General features: G+C 40.9%; 1 protein-coding gene across 3 annotated transcripts in view; it reads right to left on the bottom strand.

Annotated features, from left to right (window-relative positions):
- Positions 1–21222, bottom strand: part of fcsk (fucose kinase) — a 376885-nt gene that overhangs the window by 198103 nt on the left and 157560 nt on the right. For 2 of the 3 annotated variants that reach the window (XM_080187245.1, XM_080187243.1), the window contains exon 3: positions 18361–18512. In XM_080187245.1, coding sequence (XP_080043371.1) covers positions 18361–18512 — 152 coding nt within the window. Of the gene's footprint in view, positions 1–18360; positions 18513–19840; positions 19922–21222 lie in introns of those variants that run through there. The other variant, XM_080187244.1, reaches the window with a different exon arrangement.

Consider the following 21222-nt stretch of genomic DNA (forward strand, 5'->3'; position numbering starts at 1 on the left):
ATTGCATCAAGAAACTTTTAACCCCTTCTTCTTAGGTGGTCCATCCAGATCGAGTATAACATGCTTCCACTCTGATTTGATGGACTCTAAAGTGGTTGATAATTCTAATATGCTATCTGCAGACTCTGCCACATGGTGGGCAGGTGGTGCTGAAGGCTTTGGTAACTAGGTTATTTGGAGGTTTATGTGCTTTTTCAAGCCTCAACTTCATTTCTGTTCCTGACCAACTCTCACAATGTGTTTGGTGCCTTCCCAAATGAGCTTTCTCCATTTTAATCGGTCACATGTCCATCTTCCATTAGTCAGTGAGTATTTTCAACCTCTTCAGGGATGTTTTGAGGACATCTGTAAAGCATTTTGATGTCCTCATGGGAGTCTCCTTGTGTGATCAAGTTCTGAGTAGAACAGTTGTTTCAAGTCTGGTGTCAGGCATTTGAACAACATGTCCTATCTAGAACAGCTGGTTTTGTGTGACTAATGCCTCAATGATGGGCAGATTGGCTTGGAACAGGACACTGCTGATGGACCACCTTTCTTGTCACAGGATTTGGAGGATCTTGCAAAGACACTATTGGTGGTAATGAGAGCGCTTTGAGATGTCTGTAAGTCACAGGAGCATATAGGAGTGCACAAATCATTACTTTACCAAGAAGGCTTATGGAATATTCTCCTCAAATTTGGCTGCTTTCAGAAGTTTGTCACCATCCTTCACCTACTCCATGATGATATGCATGCCATGATTCTCACTAAAGGGATCACCACAGACTCTGTGAAAACTGGGGTCAAACAAGGCTGCATCATTGCATTAACCTTCTTTTCCACCTATCTCCTTGCAATACTGTACCTTACCTCCAGCAAATTACCCAATAGTGTGGAGATAATTTACTGAACAGATGGGGAACCCAAACCAAACTGCCTTCAATTCAAAATCAAACCCACTCCAACCTCAGCCACAAAATTTTTTAACCAAGTGGTTCATCACCATTATCTTCCTTTCCAAATAATTACCACCAGAGACTCTTTGTGGCTCCATATTGAAGAAAATATACTTTAGAAACATGACTTGTTGATTGCAACTTTAGGATTCTCTTTTAAGCCTTGACTACGACTTTAGGGTTCCCTTTTAGGCCTGATTTTCCTGACCTTTAGATGAATCAATCTCGAGATGAAAGTCTCATTTGTTGTACTTAATTTCCCATTTTGGGTACTAAAGAAATAAGGGATATGGGGATAGTATGGAAGGTTGAGGTGGAAGTTCATTATAAGCTCACCACCACCATTATGGGCAAGTAGGAATGAGCAACGCCCATATCCAATGAATGAATAAAATTTTTTTTTTTGCTGAATGGCAGCGAAGGCCCAAAGGTCCAAATGACCCACTTCAGCTCCTGTTTCTTATCATAGAATTCCTACAGTGCAGAAGAGGCCATTTGACCCAATGAGTCTGCATAAACCTTCCAGAGTATCTTATCCAGGCCTTCTCCCGTCCTATCCTTGGAACCCCACACATTTACCATGGCTCATCCATCTAATTTATACATCGAGGGACACAAAGGGGCAATTTAGCATAGCTAATCCACCTAAACTGCAATCCGTGGACTGTGGGAGGAAACTACAGCACCTGGAGGAAACCCATGCAGACAACGGGAGAATGTGCAAACTCCATCAGACACTCAAGGCTGGAATTGGATCCAGGTCCCTGGAACTGTGAAGCAGCAGTGTGAACCACTGTGTCACTGCTGTTATGCTTGTTCTCTTGTAAAGGAACCATATGGCAGAATCTGCTCATCAGGTCTGCAATGACAGAACTGTTGGAGGCTCCAAAGACCAAAACTCCACAAAATTATGCTTGGAATAAATCCTGATTGATTTGATTTATTATTGTCATATGTATTAACATACAAAGTACTGTTTTTTGCTCGCTACAATCAAAGCATACCATTCATAGAAAAGGAGACAGGAGTGTGCAGAATATAGTGTTACAGTCATAGCTAGGGCATAGAAAAAGATCAACTTAATGCAAGCTAAGTCCATTCAAAACGGTGACAGCAGCAGGAAAAAAGCTGTCCTTGAGTTGGTTGGTATGTGATCTCTGACTTTTGTATCTTTTTCCCGAAGGAAGAAGGTGAAAGGGAGAATGTCCGGAGTGCGTGGGGTTCTCAATTATACTGGCTGCTTTGCCAAGATAGCGAGAAGTATAGACAGAGTCAATGGATGGGAGGCTGGTTTACATGATGGACTGGGCTACATTCACGGCCTTTTGTGGTTCCTTGCAGTCTTAGACAGAGCAGGAGCCATACCAAGCTGTGATACAACCAGAAAGAAGGCTTTCTATGGTGCATCTGTAAAACTTGAAGAGAGACTTAGCTGATATGCCAAATTTCCTTAGTCTTCTGTGAAAGTAGAGGTGTTGGGCGGCTTTCTTAACTATAGCAGCGGCATGGGGGGACCAGGACAGATTGTTGGTGATCTGGACACCTAAAAACTTAAAACTCCTGACCCTTTCTACTTCTTCCCCACTGATGTAGACAGGGGTATGTTCTTCTTTATGCTTCCTGAAGTCCATGACAACAATGTCAACATTACTTTTGAGATACCAGTTCACCAGATTCTCTATTTCATTCCTGCACTCTGTCTCGTCATTGTTTGAGATCCGATCCACGATGGTGATGTCATCAGCAAACTTAAAAATCGAACTGGAGGGGAATTTGGCCTCACAGTCATAGGAGTACAAGGCGTATAGTCGGGGGCTGAGAGCCTTATGGGGCACTGGTATATCATAGTATATCAGAGTTCACTGCTGTGATATGCAGGTATAACAAGTTCCAATATCACTGGTCATTGGAAAGATTCCTATTCAGATAGCTGGCACACCTGCAACTTATGGGAATTTGACAGTTGTTTGTTTAGCATATCTTCATACCAATAATGTGTTTTACCCTTTGGGGGCAAAATGGTGGGGAAAGTGGTGGAAGGATTTCCGAGCTGATTATCAGCTCATTGACCTGCATTGAATGCTCCTTCTCTGGCCAAGTTCTGATGTTAGACGTGAACAAAGAGCTTCTAGTTCAGTGGTAGGGGCCCTGCCGCAAGGTCTCCTGCAGCACTGAGTAGTGAAAAGAATAGTCTGAAGTTCCTTGTTCAAACAGTAGATTAGCAAAAAAGTATAACAATTAAATTTGTGCTCACACCTTTGACAGGTACCATTTGGGTACCATTGTGAAGAGTTTCCACTACCTAGACATCCCAAAATGTTTTCGTAAAGTCTTAACTAATGTCTAACACATTGGAGGATTAGTCTGAGCCTTTCACAACAAGTGATAAAACCCAACTAAGAAAAGGGAAGGTTAAGCCGTAACCTGAAAGGCATCTTTAATATTGGAATGGATTTGATCAGGTAAATGGGGACATAGAGAAAAGTTTCACTTGTGGGGGTGACCAAAACTAGGGGCCATAAATATTAGACAGTCATTGCTAAATTCAATAAAGAATTTAGCAGAAACTTCTTATGTTGTTTATGTTAGGGGAATAAGATCAGAAACCCCAAGATCTATTATGAAATCAGATTAGTCCCCAACTATTAAAACAAACTGTAGTTAACAATACAGTTTAACTATAACAAATGAATTAGTTTAACATTTACCAATTGAACAATACTTAAACAGAAGATATAGTTCAAGAGCATGAGAGAGAGCACGACACCTGTCTTCTGTAAGCCTCAAATAGCAGTCTCCAGAGAGAGAGATAGAAAGACATCTCTTGCTTTTTATAGGACCAGTCAGAGGAGACTGTTTGAAAATAAAACAGAAACTGCAAGCTTAGTCCTCCCTTTAGCACATGATGTTGTCTTTTGCCAATCAACCTCATCAAAACCCTACTCGGAATCCCCAAGGAGAACCTAAGTAAGCACAAATTTATTAACTCTGTTTAGACAAATACACTATTAGCTAAAATCAGTCATAATCCTGCATTCTCAACATTTGAGCTGCCTGTTATCCAGACAAATCAGCACCATGTAAAACAGCTGAATTTTAAACATACCGCTATAAGAAACATGATAAAAATACATTATTTAAAGGCATAGTATCATTGCAGTTAGAATGTGGAAGTCAGTACAATATAGAGTAGTTGAGGCAAATAGCACAGGTATATTTAACAAAATGATAAACATACATGAGAGAGAAAACATAGGAGGTTATGTTGATAAGCTGATGAAGATAAATGGGAGAATGCTCATATAAAACATAAAACACCTACCTGGATCAAGTGAGCCCAAAAGTATGTACAACACAGAAACTAGCTATGTAATTATGTTAATTAATTGTGTAATCATGGCATCGGGTGGGAGGTCAGGTGTTTCTCACTTGTTGATGCAAGTTTTGATGGGCTTCTACTGTACTATGTAATTCTATTTTTCCAATTCTCTTTGTGCTCCGCAGATTCATGGACAAAAGTACTGGAGGAATAAAATGGACAAACGGATGGTTCAGTGGCTTAGTAGTTAGCACTATTGCCTCACAGCGTCAGGGACTCGGGTTTGATTCTGGCCTCGGGTCACCATATGTATGGAGTTTGCACATTCTCCCTGCGTCAGAACTAGAGGGCACAGGCTCAAAATAAAAGTGGGGGGGGGGGGGGGGGGGGCGCAGTTTAGAACAGAGTTGAGGAGGAACTTCTTCACTCAAAGGGTGGTGAATCTCTGGAATTCTCTGCCCATTGAAGTGGTGGAGGCTACCTCGCTGAATATATTTAAGTCTCGGGTAGATAGATTTCTGATCGACAAGGGAATTAAGGGTTATGGGGAGGAAGTGGGAAAGTGGAACTGATCCACTTCAGATCAGCCATGATCTTATTAAATGGCGGGGCAGGCTTGAAGGGCTAGATGGCCTACTCTTGCTTCTATTTCTTATGTTCTTATGTCTGCGTGGGTTTTCTCTGGGTGTTCCGGTTTCCACCCACAGTCCAAAGATGTGCAGGTTAGGTGGATTAACCACGATCAGTGCATGGGGTTACAGGAATAGGGGAGTGGGCCTAAGTAGAGTGGTCTTATGGAGGACCGTGCAGACCCAATGAACTAAACGGCCTGTTTTTGCACTTTAGGGATTTTGTGGAAAGTTGATATGAAATTTCTGGCATACTCTAAAACTGTGTTCTAACAGTGCTGGGTAATTTCAAAGGACAGTGCATGAGTCATGTAACAATCTGGGAGTTATATGAGCAATCTGTGCAATTACTTACACAGTTCAAAGTTTTAATGACTTATGGTCATTTTTTTGTTTTCTTAATGAATGTCAGCCATGGCTCAGTTGGTAACACTCTCACCTGAGCCACAAGGTTATGCTCAAGTCCCACTCCCATGCTTGAGCACAAAAATCAAAGCTGTTGTTCCACTGCAATACTGAGAGGGTACTGTGCTGTCAGAGGTGCAGTCTTCCTGATATGATATTAAACTGACGCCCAATTACTGTTTGGATGGATGTAAAATATCCCAGCGGCTTTCTCTGGTGTCCTGGACAATAGTTCTCCTTTAATCAATATCACAAAGAAACAGACTATCCAGACATTATCACTTAGCTGTGTGCAATTTGCTGCTACATTTCAACAGTGGCCATACTTCAAAAGTACTTCACTGGCTGTAAAGTACTTTTAAATATTACTAAATAAATGCAAGAATTTCTCTTTTTTGATATTCTTAAATCAGATTTGAGGCTTGTTATTGTAATCATAAAAGTTGTCAATGTCATCACTGAATCAGGTACCTTGGTTAGTAAACGTGTGAACTGCAACAAAAATGTAGGGTGACATTTGTTTGCCATTAAATGGAAATGGATCCAAGAATCTGTCCAGCTGTAACTAAGATGGGACTAAGTTATTGAATTAGTTGAAATGTTGCTTACAACGTATTCTGTCCTGTCAGAGAACTTTCACTTAGTGAAGACACAATTGGAAGAGAATATGAAGATCTACATAATCATGCTGACAATAAAATGGAAAGAAACAGAATTTATGTTGTGATGCATTTTCCAAGTGAGAAAATGAACTCTGCTGTTGAAAGAATAAAAAGTGGAACGTAGAGGGAAATAACTACATTAACCAGCTATAAATATAAACAAACTTTAAACTTATTCCACGTGGATGCCAAAACTACCAATGCAGCTTATTCTTCTGCCCACATCAGTACTTGGCCTGCTGCCATGCTCCAGTGAAGCCCCGCATAAGCTGGAGCATCATCTCATCTTCTGGGTGGGTACATTGCAGCCTTTGGATTCAATGTTTAAGTTTGGCAACTTTAGATGTTGACTTTTCTCCTCTAACTTAAACTCCCCATTTCTTTTATATTCCATACATGTACTGCTGCAATGCAAAACACCACCCCCCTCCTCACACCACACCATCTATCTTTTGCACTTGAAGCTGCTACATTTTATTGCAACTCCTACATTCGCCTGCCTTTCAGTTCTGACAAAGAGTCTATACACTCGAAATATTGACTGTTTCACTCCTGGTAGATGCTGGCAGACGTGCTGAGTTTTTCCAGTTGTTTCAGTTTCCAGCATTTACAGTATTTTGCTTATTTTAATGAGAAATATTGTTCGTTTTCTGAATTTTGAAGCACCTCCTGTTGCCTGCTTTTCAAGCCATAAATGTAAAAAAAACAAATTTAGGGTTCCTTTCTGATTATTATGTCATTGTTGTTCATGTGATAATGCTGTACACAAATTGGCATTTCCTATAGTATAATGATGCCAGCACCTCAAAAAGTGCTTCATTGGTTGCAGTGCATTTTGGGACATCCTGAAGTAATGAAAAGTGTTAAAGAAAAATGCAAATCTTTTTCTTTCATATATGCCATTGGCCCGTAAAGAAAAGGCAAATCTTCTTTAAAGTTTGTTGGGCATATGCTTATTTCTTATAATGCATTTTAAATGTCTCTGATATGTGTATTCAATTGGTTGAGAATCTTTACTGAGGCCTGTTGAGCCCCAAGAAAATCATGTTGATCAATACAAAACACACAGACAGTTGAGTTCTCAGTTTCTCCTATTCTCAGCATGCTCTTTCTGTTTGTTGGTGATGAGTGTTAGTGACAGCCCTAGAGCACACACTGGAGCCATGGTAACTTTTAAATTACTGCCTGTTTGAAAGGACCAGCAGGCTGTGTATGTATTATACCAACATATCCTGCAATATCACTTGCCACTTCAGCAACACTTCTCCCCCTGATTCTCTCCAGTCAGTGAACAAAATGGAGTGCTGCAATTAGCCCCACAGGACTAGATGCAGTAAGAAAGCAGCAAATCAATGACTGGAGATGGAAAGATGATGCCTGCAAACACACATAACTGGAAAGTATATTCTTTTATATTAAAGACAGACAATGCTGGAAATATGCAGCAGGTCTGTCCAAGGAGGAAAAAAACAGGGCAACATAATGAATCAAAACCAAGGGAACCTTTAAAATAGAATTCTAATGAGGAGTCACCATCCAAAACCTTGCTTTTTTTTCTTTTATACACAGACAATGTTTGTGATTTTCTAGCCTCTACTGTGTCTGGTGCCCCTTGCTTAGATAGCTCATTCCTGTTGTGTCTGGAGAGGAATCTTTTAATCATATCCCATTGGTGAAGAAGCTGTGACATGCCTAGATTTTATTGATTGTTTTTGTACTTTGTGGTTTTGCAACAGAGGTGGCCTGCAAATACATGGAAGAATGAGTGCCTCTGATTGGTCAGCAGGATTGGTTTGGAGTCTTCCACTAAATGGTATGGCTGACTGGGTTATATCTGGAAATGTGCTCAAAAACAGAAGATTCATTCACGCGGAGTTATGGTTGGTATTAGAATTCACGGCTGGGAGTTCAATACTTCACAACTAGAGTCTCATGGACCATTGTTTGAATTTCAATCCAAACCTTGTGAAGTCAGAGACCTCAGGGGTGATCTGACTGGCTCGTCCCATCAGTCAATTGATATGGCAGGCCGTAAGATCATGCAAGAGGCAAAAAAACAGGTTTTGCACTTGGTTTCTTGCCTCTTGCGATACTACAGGCATTGTGAAGATGGCAGCGATTGGCTAGGGAGGGTATCAGGCCAGTGATAGGTCAGGGAGGCAAAAATCTCTGTCTACTATGTATACTTGTACACAAAACACACAAAAATCAAGGCACATGTGCAATGACACCCTCTAGTTGTCAGCAGCCAGCTTTCCAGCAAAAATAGACTCTGTTCACTCCTCCCTCCCCCCAGAAACTTAGAGACTTGCCATGATGAATTGAAATTTAAAACCAGCAGGTACCAGTAATGAGCAAAGCTATGGGGACAATGACCAAAGCTTTAACTATAAGCTTTTCTTCAAAAGCATAGTTTTTGCCAAGCCCAAGATTTTTCCCAGTACTATCTTTGCCGAGGTGCAATGAAATTTTCAACTCCTGCCAGTGGTTTGTTTTAGGTTAGATGTCAAAGGTTGCTCGGGGTCTGAGACACCCGACTGACCATAGCACTACTTCAGGAGAAATGGGGAAGGAGCAAAATGGACTGAAACAAAATTGTCTCGTCAGAAGAGAGTTCTCAAGGAAGCTGAAAATACATTTTAATTTCTCCAACCACCATGGTCCACCTCATCATATCCAGTGAGTTTCCATGCTTCTCCTAGAATCCCTACAGTGCTAAAGGAGACTATTTGACCGATCAACTCTTTACCAACTTTTACCCAGGCTTACCCAATTACCCCATGTATTTACCCTGCTATCTTGGGACACTAAGAGGGCAATTTAGCATGGTCAATCAATCTAACCTGCACAACTTTGGACTGTGGGAGGAAACCGGAGCACCCAGAGGAAACTCATGCAGACATGGTGAGAACGTGCAAACTCCACATAGACAATCACCCAAGGCCAGAATTGAACCTGGGTTCTTAGTGCTGTGAGGTTGCTGACATTTCAGAATACTTGTAGCACAAACGGGCCACTCAGCCCAAAAGATTCACGTTGGTTATTCTTCACACAAGCCTTCATGCAGTCCTCTTTATTAATATCAAAATTCCTCTTTCTTCCTTTCTCTTTTATACTTACTCTTAACTGCAGCTATGTTGTTCACCTCATCAACTCCTTGCGATAATAAAAGTGGAAAATTCCAGCAATATTTATTTTTATCCATTTACATAATGTGGGCATCGCTGGCCAGTACCAGGATTGTAACCCAATAACTGAGAAGCAATGGTGATATATTTCCAAGTCAGGTGAGTGGCTTGGAGGCATCTTGCTGCCTGATCTGCCACATTTATCCAACATTTTGTTTTATTTCAGATTTCCAGCAACTGCTGTATGGTGTTTTTGTACTCCTGATGATAGAGTTTCACATTCCAACCACATTCTGGATAATGAAGCTTCTCCTGAATTTCCTATTATATTCATTGGTGATTTCTTTAAACTTATGATGTCTAATTCTTTGTAAGTGCAAAATTTTCTCTAAATCTTCCTTGCACCCTCTCAAAACATAAAAGACTTTTTTCTTCAGAAAGGAATCACTTGCAGAGGTAGTGTTTCACATCTGCCGGCCTCCTCTATTTCAGAGATACTCATTTGAGTGCCTTGGCAATTGAATTTGTCAAGGTACATTGTTGTTCGTCCATCATCATCGATGAGGACCTTGACGCCATTAGTCATTTTGAGGCTGGTTGTGGTGTGTCCGAAGATGACTGATCAGGCCAATTCAGGCACGGAATATCCTAGCACATATTGGACAGATTTGTGTAGACAATGTAGTTGTTGCGGTGGTGGCTCTGGACTTGCGCAGCTCGCGCTTAAGTTGTGCTTGAGCAATACATCTTGCTTTGTAAGCTTGACAGCTTTTGTGGATGAGGCAGCGCCAGGTAGGACGGTTTTGTGCCAGTGTTTCCCAAGTGGTTGTGTCTATGTCAAGCAACTTCAGGGAGGCCTTGAGGCATTTGAAACGTTTCTTCTCCCCTCCATGCGAGCGTCTTCCAGCAGAGAGTTCTCCAAAAAGGACCTTCTTGGGTATGTGCTCATCTGAGATTCAGATGACATGACCTGCCCAACGGGTCTGCACCCTCATCAGCAGTGTGTGGACTGATGGTAGACTTGCTCTAGAGAGAACTTCAGTGTCTGGTACTTTGTCTTGCCATCGGATGCGTAACATTCTACGAAGGCAAGTCATGTGGAAATGATTCAGCTGTCTTGCATGTCTTTGATAAACAGTCCATGTTTCATTGGCATACAGGAGGGTAGTGAGTACCGCAGTGCTGTAGACCTTCAGTTTTATTGCTGGGCTGATTCCTTGATGTTCCCATACAGTGAAGCACAGTCTACCGAAAGCAGAACTTGCCTTTGCTATTCTGCAGTTAATTCCTGCATCAATAGTCACTGCTTGGGAGAAGGTGCTGCCAAGATAAGTGAACTGGGCCACTGCCTGTAGTTTCTGCCCTTTGATTGTGATTATGGATTCTGTGTACAGTGCAGGAGGAGCAGGCCGGTGCACAACTTAGGCCTTTTTAATGTTGATGGTGAGTCCAAAGTTGTCACAAGCCGTGGAAAATTTGTCCACACTGACTTGCATCTCTGGCTCTGAGCCAGTAAAGGGCACAGTCATCGGCAAAGAGGAAGTCTCTCAGAACAGTCTCCTTTGCTTTGGTAACAGCCTGAAGTCTCCTCAGTTTCCCATCCATTCTGTACTTGAGGCTGATTCCAGCAACACTGTCTTGGAAGGCATCATTCAGCATAGCAGTAAACATCATGCTGAACAGTATGGGTGTGAGCACACAGCCCTGTCTGACGCTACTGGTGACTGGGGATGCCTCAGAGGATTCTCAACCATCCAGTACTCTGGCCATCATGCCATTATGGAACTGGCGTACCATCTGAATGAACTTGGTGGGGCAGCCGAACTTTGACATGATCCTCCACAGGCCTTGTCGGAGGACTACTCCTCAAAAACACACTCAAGGCCTTCCTGAAGTTGCTTGACATAGACACAACCATCTGGGAAACGCTGGCACAAAACCATCCTACCTGGCGCTGCCTCATCCACAAAGGCTGTCAAGCTTACGAAGCAAGGCGTATTGCTGAAGTACAACTTAAACATGAGCTACGCAAGTCCAGAGCCACCAGCGCAACAACTGCAGTGCCTACACAAGTCTGTCCAATATGTGCCAGGACATTCTGTACCCGAGTTGGCCTGATCAGTCATCTTCGGACACCGCATCTAGCCTCAGAATGACTAATGGTGTTGAAGTCCTCATCGATGATGATGGACGAACAACCAAACTCATTCCAGTCATCCTTGGCAAAATCCTGCCTAATTTTGTTAAAATCTACTCTCCCCCAATCCAAAACTTTTTTCTGCAACTTGTCAATTTCTTTGTTCATAACAAATTGAACTTGAACCATGTTATGATCGCTGTCACCAAAATGCTCCCCCATCAACACATCAACCACCCGTCCGGCTTCATTCCCAGAATTAGGCCCAGCACTGTGCCATCCCTTGTTGGATCCTCTACATATTGACCTCAAATGTTTTCCTGTATACATTTTAAAAACTCTATCCCATCCAAGCCCTTTAATTGGCTATCCCAATTAAAGTTGGGAAAGTTGAAATCACCTAATCTATTACCTTATTATTTTTAACCCATTTGCGAATTGTGCACATATTTACTTTTCAATATGCCACTGACTATCTGGGGGTCTATAATAAACACCTAGCAATTCAGTTGTCCCTTTTTTATTCCTGAGCTCTACCCACAAAGCTTCATTTGATGTCCCCTTGAAGATATCATCTCTCCTTACTGCAGTAATTGCCTCCTTAACTAATAATGCAATGCCTTCTCATTTTTTACCCCTTCCTTTGTCTCATCTGAAGATTCTATACTCTGGGATGTTGAGCTGCCAATCCAGCTCCTCACTCAATCACATCTCTGTGATGGCTATTACATTATAACTATACTTGTCAATCCTCGACCTTTACTCATCCATTTTACCTTTTTAGTACTCATCACATTAAAGCAGAGGTCCTCCAGCCTTGTCTTAATCCTTAAAACTTAGTACCGCTGCAATCCTTCTGATTGCAGAATAGAGATATAATGTAACAATGAAAAACAAACAGTCTGGATCCCCAGCCCCCGCCCCCTCACCAGACCAGTTTAAACGCCTCAATTCCTCCCAACAGCACTAGCAAATGTAGATTGTCCCACTTGTACAGGTCTCACCTGCCCCCAAAAGAGTCCCAGCAGTCCAGGAATCCAAAAGTCCTCCCTCCTGCAAGACCTCATCCCTCTTTCTACCTATGTCAGTGGTACCAACATGTACCATGACCTCAGTCTTATCATCCTCCCCCTTCAGAATGCCCTACAGCCATTCAGTGACATCCCAGACCTTGATGCCAGGGAGACAACACATCATCCTGGAGTCTCTTTTGCAACTACAGAAGCACCTCTCTGTGCCCCGGCTATGGAGTCCCCTATGACTGTTGCTCTTCTGTGCTTTGACCCTCCCTGCTGAACAACAGAGTCAGCCGTGGTGCCACTGCACTGGCCGCTGTTGTTGTTTTCCCTCAATAGGCCATCCCCCCAACGGTATCCAAAGCGGTATAACTGTTAGAGAGGGGGGCAGCCAAAGGGGATTCCTGCACTGACTGCCTTTCTAATGGTCACCCATCTATCTGCCTGCACCTTGGGTATGACCATGTCTCTGTAACTCCTGTCTATGACACTTTCTGACACTTGCATGCTCCTAAGTGCATCCAGCTACTGCTCCAACCAAAACATGCAGTCTGTGAGAAGCTGCCATTGGATGCACTTCCTGCAGATGTGGCTATCCAAAATTCTGGAAGCATCTGGAAACAGATTTCACGGACTATCATGGACAATGACATAGGTAGAAAGAGGGATGAGGGATGCACCAAGAATTCAGGGAGTTAGGCAATAGATTAAGTTAGAGCACTGCATCCTGCGGATCAACAGTTCCAGTGTTAACTAATCATGTCAAAATAGATAGTTATTTAATTTAGCATTAATTAAGCTCTTCTTTCCTTGCCCTCGGCCAACCAATTCCAGCCATTATTGATTACCCGTATTTTCAAACTATCAAAAGTGCTAAAAGTGGGAAGGCTTACTGATCTGACCTACTATTTACCAATCAGCACTCTCCCTTGCAACCTCTGCTGCCTGTTTCACCTAACTTCCTGTTTCCATCCAACTCCAAGAGCACTCTCACTCAGCCAAGCAGCACTCACAGATGAATATTACATCTTTTAAACTTCAGAGTATGCTAATTTCCTATTATTTTTTATAATGTTTTTATGTTACATTTGCCAATTATAAATTTCCATGTATATATTTATAATTTACTTTGCAGTATAAATCATCACCAGTAATTGTACAATCTGACCACAGGATGGCACTTCCTCAAATATTGCCCAAAAATAATTGGATACAGGATTAAAGATGAGATGAGGAACAGTGAAGCATTAAAAATTCAAGAAGTTATACCCAATTAGAATGAGGCAAGACTGTTATAACAAATTAAAAGCAAAATACTGCGGAAGCTGGAATCTGAAACAAAAACAGAAAATGCTAGAAAATCTCAGCCGGTCTGACAGCATCTGTGGGGAGAGAATAGAGCAATGTTTCGTATCTAGATGACCCTTTGTCAGATCTGTTATGCCCGTTTCTCTCTGTTACTCAAAAGGTGTTAGTAATTATATCTCTCACAGTTGTTACCATTTACCTCCTTAACTGAAAAATATAGGTGAACAAAATAGCTTAATTTTTTGAGAGCCGAACATCCTCTCTAAAAAGAGATTCAATACATGGATTGAGTGAATTAATATATTTTTGATTGACTTGTTTTATGCTAAACAACATTTTTGACATCAGAAATTTTAGCAAGTTTAGGGTGGTGTTGGAGTGTGAAATGAAACATCCTCAGAGAGCGCTTTGACTGATTTGTGCCGAAGTGCCACATAGCGGTTAAGACCTTTTTATTTTGCTGTTAAGGAGACAAAAGAAATAGGACACACAGCAACAAAAAGTATCAAGCAGGCAAAAAAAAACAGAGGCTGAGATTCTCCAAACTCACTGGCCCCAGCATTGCTACTAGCGAGAGTGAAGAATTTAACACTCAGTCAAAACTCCATTTGCTGCAGCGGGATTGGAGAATCCAAGCCACAGGCGAGGTTGGAGAATTCCAGCCCATATTTTCCAATTTATCAACATCAGTGCCACCGGAGATTGACATGAATTTTAAACTTGCTAATCACACATCAGGAAGTTTCACTTTGATTCATAATCTATGTTGAGTTAGCAGCCTTTGTTAAACGGTGAATTTGGTGAAACAATTAGCCTCTTTTCTCAGGTTAGGGAATCCAGAATGTGCAGAGTGGGCGACTGCAAATTATTGAGCAGTAAGAAAATAAATCATTAGACTTGGCTGCACTGACCATCCACGTGCATGCACCTGAGTGAGAATGAATGAATGAGTGGCATGAATGAAAAGAATATAGATAAGACAAGGAAATCACAGGAAGAGAAACAGTTTTAAAAACATTACTGCAGTATGAACAGTAACCTTGTCATCACCTTGGGCTGCCTTAACAATACATTTGCTGACACTATGAAAGGCTATAATTCTATGCAGCCGATACAGGTTTTTTTGAACACATTTCAAAACAAATCTTCAAAAATACACTCTTTAATATTTCATGTTCCAAGGTCCAGGTTACATTTCATTTTATTTTAAACCTCGGTGATCAGTCTTGATGTTCAGTATGGCATCATTTACAACTAGTGATTCAACAGAAAGTTAGATGAAGAATGTCCTCCTTCTGACAACGGACATATCAAAATCCGATTATTTGCTAGTGTTAACATACTGGGATTCTGGTGTTAGTTTTCATGAGCCTTTTCCCCCTTAATTATTCCTCCCTTTTCTCCTAATTCCAGTATTGACTTTTGCAGAACTCAGAGACATTGGAATGCTGTTGAACAAGCCATTCTTTAGTCACGAAAGCGAGTATCACTGGGCCATTCTACCAAGAAAATCACCGCAACCAAGCCTAATTCTTTGCCTACTTTATGAACTCTTGAACATTCAATGCCACAGTCTAGTTTCTGTTTCAAAAGAAAGAAGGTCCATGCTGTGACTGGAAACACTGTAGAAAAGCCATTGCTAACAAGAATTGCTACTAATACTAGTAGCCCTGCTTAATTGGTATAGGTCATAAGCAGGCTCTCAGACTCAATTTCTTCAGCCTCCAGATCCCAAACTTGCTAAGTCCTATTATAGCAGTTGCTCAGCACATTGAAATGGAAGGAAATTAAATAGTTGGTAAAAGCTGAGATGTAGGGACATATTTTTACAATGTTGGAGGACTTTAAAAATGGCAGGTGGGACACAGAGGCAGATGTTCTGCCCCCATTCCCAACACATCCAATTTTTGCCAATGGAAGAAGGCATGAGATGTGAATCACACAGAAGGGAATGTGAACGCAGCAGGATGATTTAAAATTAGTGCTGAATTCAAACAGACCCTGTGTTCATTGTTCTTTCTAAACTCATAGTATGGCACAAATTTATGGAGTAGATGTAAATGCCCCTGAAAGACTGGAAAGGTCTGTTTGAGTTAGGATCTAAAGTTAGTTAAATCCTTAGTAGGTTAATGAACAGTTGAAACTTTTTTTTTATGTTTATTAGAGATAAAAAAACACACTGTGCTGGATTATTTTGATTGATAGGCTATTTGGTGTAGTTTAGAAAAGATTATTAGCATTCGTTTCTGTAGTTTCAATAGAAATCACTGCTGACATTTTACAAGTACTATTATCACAGCAGACATCAATATGAATATTTAGCTGAATTTCAAAAGCTCCAAAAGTGGTTACCTCAGTTGAGGGTGTGCAATTCACGTCACTATTGACAGTTTTAAAGAGGCTATTAAAAGATTAGCTGTCTTTGATATATTTGCTGAATAGAAGTTTGGTTGCTTTTGTGAGATGTTTACCACTTAGGGGATTAAAATCTTGGAATAGGTTTCATGATTTTTTATAGGTTTTTCTTCTAGATCAAGTCTGCATGAGCTCTACTAGACTGCTGAAAATTTATTTTTCAGTTTCACATGGCTCCTGATATCTGCCATATTTGATAATGGGTGAGCAGCTATGGAAGGGCTGATGTGGTATGAAGAGTGCGAGGAAGGGTTTACAAGGTTTGAGAGGTTGAGGATGCCTGATAGCTTTTAAGGCGTCTGGGGAAAATCCCAGAGAACCAAGGCAGGCCTTCTACCAGCCCACTTCAGCACTCTCCTGATCCTGTGGCTGTGTCTAATCTGCTTCCATGAGCAAACAAGGTTTCTGCAAATAATAATGATAATGATCGGATAAACTGTATCCGTGATGTTGACTGAGGAATAAATATTGGCCAGGCCCCCAGGAAGAGAGGCAAGAATGTTCCACTTAATCACTGCTGACATTAATTAAATTAGCTTCCTACTTCCAATTATACTCCAGTGATCACAAAATCCCTCCAGTGCAGAAGAGGCTATTTGTCCTATCGAGTCTGCACTGACATTCAGACAGAGTATCTTACCCAGGCCCTCTCCCCAGTCCTATCTCCATTAATCCCACCCATTCCCCACGACTAATCCATCCAACCTGTACATCTTGAGAAAGGAGGAATTTAGCATGGTCAAACCACTAAACCTGCACATTTTTGGACTTTGAGAGGAAACCAGAGCACCCAGAGGAAACCCACACAGATATAGGGAGAGTGTACACATTGTCACCCAAGGCTGGAATTGAACCCAGGTTTCTGGAGCTGTGAGGCTAAACAAAGAATGCACATGTGGCTATTGGATGAGAACACATATAGACTTGGTTATACCAGATGAAATATATGTTTTGCCAAACTACTAGTGTGATTTTCTTTCGTGCTACCATTTGATTCTTACTGTGCTCTGTTTGAGAGTATATTTGCTAATGTATTTTCTTCATGATATCAAGTTCACATGTTCTAATATATGTGGCTGGGACAAAATGTGGAATTGGAACTGTGAGCTTCTGGAGGTGGAAAGTGATGTGGGAGAATCTGTGGTAACAATCTGTGTTATGATATTGCTGATATTGTGGAATCTCATTTATTTCTCAAAGCAATTAAAAAGAGCATATGGAGATTGCACAATTTCATTCATATCCATTTAAAATAGCTCTTCTGTTCTGCAGTATTTAAAGACCTACTTTATAGGCACCTATTCACCATAACGTTTTGTAAAGACCAGAAGACATACACAGAAAAATTAATTAAATGAGTGAGAATTGTTGATGATGAGCAGAAATTTGGTCCCTCGGAAAGCTCTGGAAATTTAATTACAACATTCCTGATGGTGATGTGGTTGCAAATTAATATTTCAATACTCAAGTTGCTAGCAAAGCCTTAAAATCTCTAATAATTGTTCCCTGTTTGAAGTGCACAATGTGTCATCTTGAAAGGAAAATTTAATGCTGGGTGGGCTTAACCTTTAATTACATTTTATCTCCTACGTGGCAATGAATTTCTGTGACTATGGTCTGGATTTTCTCTACCAAGAAGGGCAGTTTGAGCTATAAAATTCCCAACTCAGCAGAACTACCTCAATATAAAACAGCCCATCACATGCAATTTTTGATCTGGGGAGGTGGGGGCAGGCTCAAGTTGGGCTTCTTTGTTTGCTTCATTACAATGGCGACTATATTTGGAAGGCGCTTTGGGACATTCTGAAGTCTCAAAAGATTCTGTATCAATGCAAGTCTTTCTTTCTTTCCTAATTTATCCTTTCACTAATCCAAAAGTACAGAGGCCAACCATAGTATCAACTGACAGTCTTGCCAAGATCAGCTCATTTACAACAGACCAGGAGTTGAGGCTGAGATCTGGTTTATGCAGCTTAATACCACGTTGTTCAATGCATTAAACACTGGGCTACTGAGGAAGCAGTTTCATAGTAGTGTTCAAAATTACACAGGAGTTTTGATAGCGCAAATAAGGAGAAAATGTTTCCATCAGGAGGAAGTTTGGTAACCAAAGGACAGAGATGCAAGATAATTGGGAAAAAAACCAGGTGGGAGACAAACAGAATTTGTTTTCCCAATCTAGAATGCAGAACCTGATAGTGTGGTGGAAACACTGATTCACTAATACCATTCAAAAAAGATTGTATATAAATTTTTAACGGAAAATTGTTATGTTTATGAGGAAAGATAGATGGAATCAGACTAATTGGATTGCTCTTTCAAAGAACTTGTATAACTGGTGCTGTGAGATTCTGTAATTCCATAAGTTTGTAAACCTGCCATTACCACAAAAGTAACTGTGCATACCGTATATCCAGCCTTGGCACTGAGATGTTCTGCGGCTACCAGTAATGCATTGAGAGTAGCACCACCACTACCCACCCGAGTCTCTGGATCTTCAATGGTGAGTAGGACTACACCAGGAGCAATGGATCCTTTGCGTTGGCGAATTTCAAGTTCTGGGAGTAAAAGGGATGAGAATCAAGTGAGAGTATTGGATTGAACAACATTCTTAATCCGGCATTACAGTATTGACTTCTGTTCATTGTTTTGTTTCTAGTCATAGGTTATGAATTCTGATTGAATCACTCATATCCCATTCCCAAGCCTGTCCACCACCTAGAAAGCAGAGGTTATGAATGTGATTTTCCATTTCCATGTATGAATGCAGCTGCATTCACACGTGGAAAAGTACTCAACATCATTTAGGATATGCTCGATTGGCACGACATCCTGCACGTTCAATATTCACTTTTTCTATCAGCTTGGCTGCAGTGTATGCCTGTAATGTTCTAACTATGTTCGGGGTTATAGGTTTTGAACAAAAAGAAAAAGACGTGTTTTGCACACACAAAGTAATACACAACAGATTTGTCAAAAGGGATGTTCTCTGCACTGCACAAAGTACAAAATGAAACCAGAATCAGGAACTTCGGAAACACTCCAAATGATATCAATTCACGTGACCTGCTCTCAAAGCAGTGATGCAATCATTTAAATATATAACATCCCTCTCCCTTTACGTCTAAGGTTATGACAAATTACGGCAATATTTTAAATAAGATCAATAGTACTCTAGATACCATAATGTGCACCGTTAATCATTATACACAGTCTTTAGAAAAATTGATCAGGAAGACATCTATTCTTCTTAAGTTGAACACAACATTCTGGAATTTGGCTGTCTTTTCCTATAGAATTATGACCTAGAATTTAACTAGATATTTCTTCTCTTAGAATTAATTCTGCATCATTGTGTTTTTGCTGCTATGCTAACTGACAATCATCAAGCAATTCAGGTTCAACTAAGTCTTCTGTAGTAGTATTCACAATACTACAGATTAAAGAAGTTGGTACTTCTGGAAATGATACTGCGAAATCATTTTGAGATGACAATTGGTCAGCGTGACATTGCCAAACAAGTCCATCTTGGGTGGAAAAACATATTCCATTAAAATTAACTGAAATGGAAATTTAAAAACATTAACTGATGCCTTCCTTTATTTCCTTGGATATCCATGGTTGATTATTTCTATTTCTACAATCCTTCCTTATCACTGGTATATACTTTTGATGAGCACTGTGAAAGATCGCTTTGAAAGTCCTCCACTGTTCCTCATTTGTCCCACCATAAAGCTTTTGCTTCCAGTCTACCTTAGCCAATTCCTCCCTCATCCCTTAATGGTCTGCTTTGTTTCAGATACCCTGTCTTCTGTGGCCAAGCCAGTTCTCTACCCATCTAGCCATCTCTCCTTTTATCCCATGAGATTTAACCTTTTGCACCAACCTGCCATGAGGGACTTTGTCAAACGTTTTACTAAAATCCATATAGATGACATCCACGGTTCTACCCTCGTCAACCGTTTTTGTCACCTCCTCAAAAAACTCCACCAAATTTGTAAGGCATGATCTCCCTCTTACAAAACCATGCTGTCTATCACTAATGAGATTATTCCGTTCTAAATGTGCATACATCCTATCTCTAAGAACCCTCTCCAACAATTTCCCTACCACGGACGTCAAGCTCACCAGCCTATAATTACCCGGGTTATCCTTGCTACCCTTAAGTAATGGTACCACATTCGCTATCCTTCAATCCTCAGAGACCTCACCTGTGTCCGTTTAGAGGGTGAGAAGGGGGATGTAATAACTGGAAATGAAAAAATGGCTTAGGCATTGAACAGGTTTATTTGCGTTGGTCTTCACAGTGGAAGACAAATAATATGCCAAAAATTGATGACAGGAACGCTATGGCAGGTGAGAGTGTAGAAGCTATCATTATCACAAAAGAGGTAGTGTTGGGCAAGTTAATGGAGCTAAAGGTAGACAAGTGTTCTGGTCCTGATGAAATGCATCCCAGGGTATTAAAAGAGATGGCAGGGGAAATAGTAAATGCACTAGTGGTAATTTATCAAAATTCGCTGGATTCTGGGGTGGTTCCCGCAGATTGGAAAACAGCAAATGTGACGCCACTGTTTAAAAAGGAGGTAGACAAAAGGTAGGTAACTATAGGCTTGTTAGATTAACTTCTGTAATAGGGAAAACTCTTGAATCTATCATCAAGGAAGAAATAGTGAGACATCTGGATATAAACTGTCCCACTGGTAAGACACAGCATGGGTTCATGAAGGACAGGTCACATTTGACTAATTTGGTGAAATTCTTTGAGAACATTACATGTGCAGTGGACAATGGGGAACCTGTGGATGTGGTGTATCTGGATTTCCAGAAGGCATTTGACAAGGTGCCGCACCAAAGACTGTTACAAAAGATAAAGGTGCACAGTGTTATGGGTAATGTATTAGCATGGATAGAGGATTGGTTAACTAACAGAAAGCAAAGAGTCGGGGTAAATAGGTGTTTTTCTGGTTGGCAATCAGTGATTAGTGGTGTGCCTCAGGGATCAGTGTTGGGACCACAATTGTTTACGATTTGGAGTTGGGGACCAAGTGTAGTGTGTCAAAATTCGCAGATGACACTAAGATGAGTGGAAGAGCAAAATGTGCAGAGGATGCTGAAAGCCTGCAAAGGGATATTGATAACCTGAGTAGGCAAGGGTCTGGCAGATAGAGTACAATGTTGGTAAATGTGAGGTCATCCATTTTGGTAGGAATAACAGCAAAATGGACTATTATTTAAATGGTAAAAAATTGCAGCATGCTGCTGTGC

This window comes from Carcharhinus amblyrhynchos, chromosome 4, assembly GCF_965287045.1.
Source record: "Carcharhinus amblyrhynchos chromosome 4, sCarAmb.v2.hapA, whole genome shotgun sequence".
NCBI lineage: Eukaryota > Metazoa > Chordata > Chondrichthyes > Carcharhiniformes > Carcharhinidae > Carcharhinus > Carcharhinus amblyrhynchos.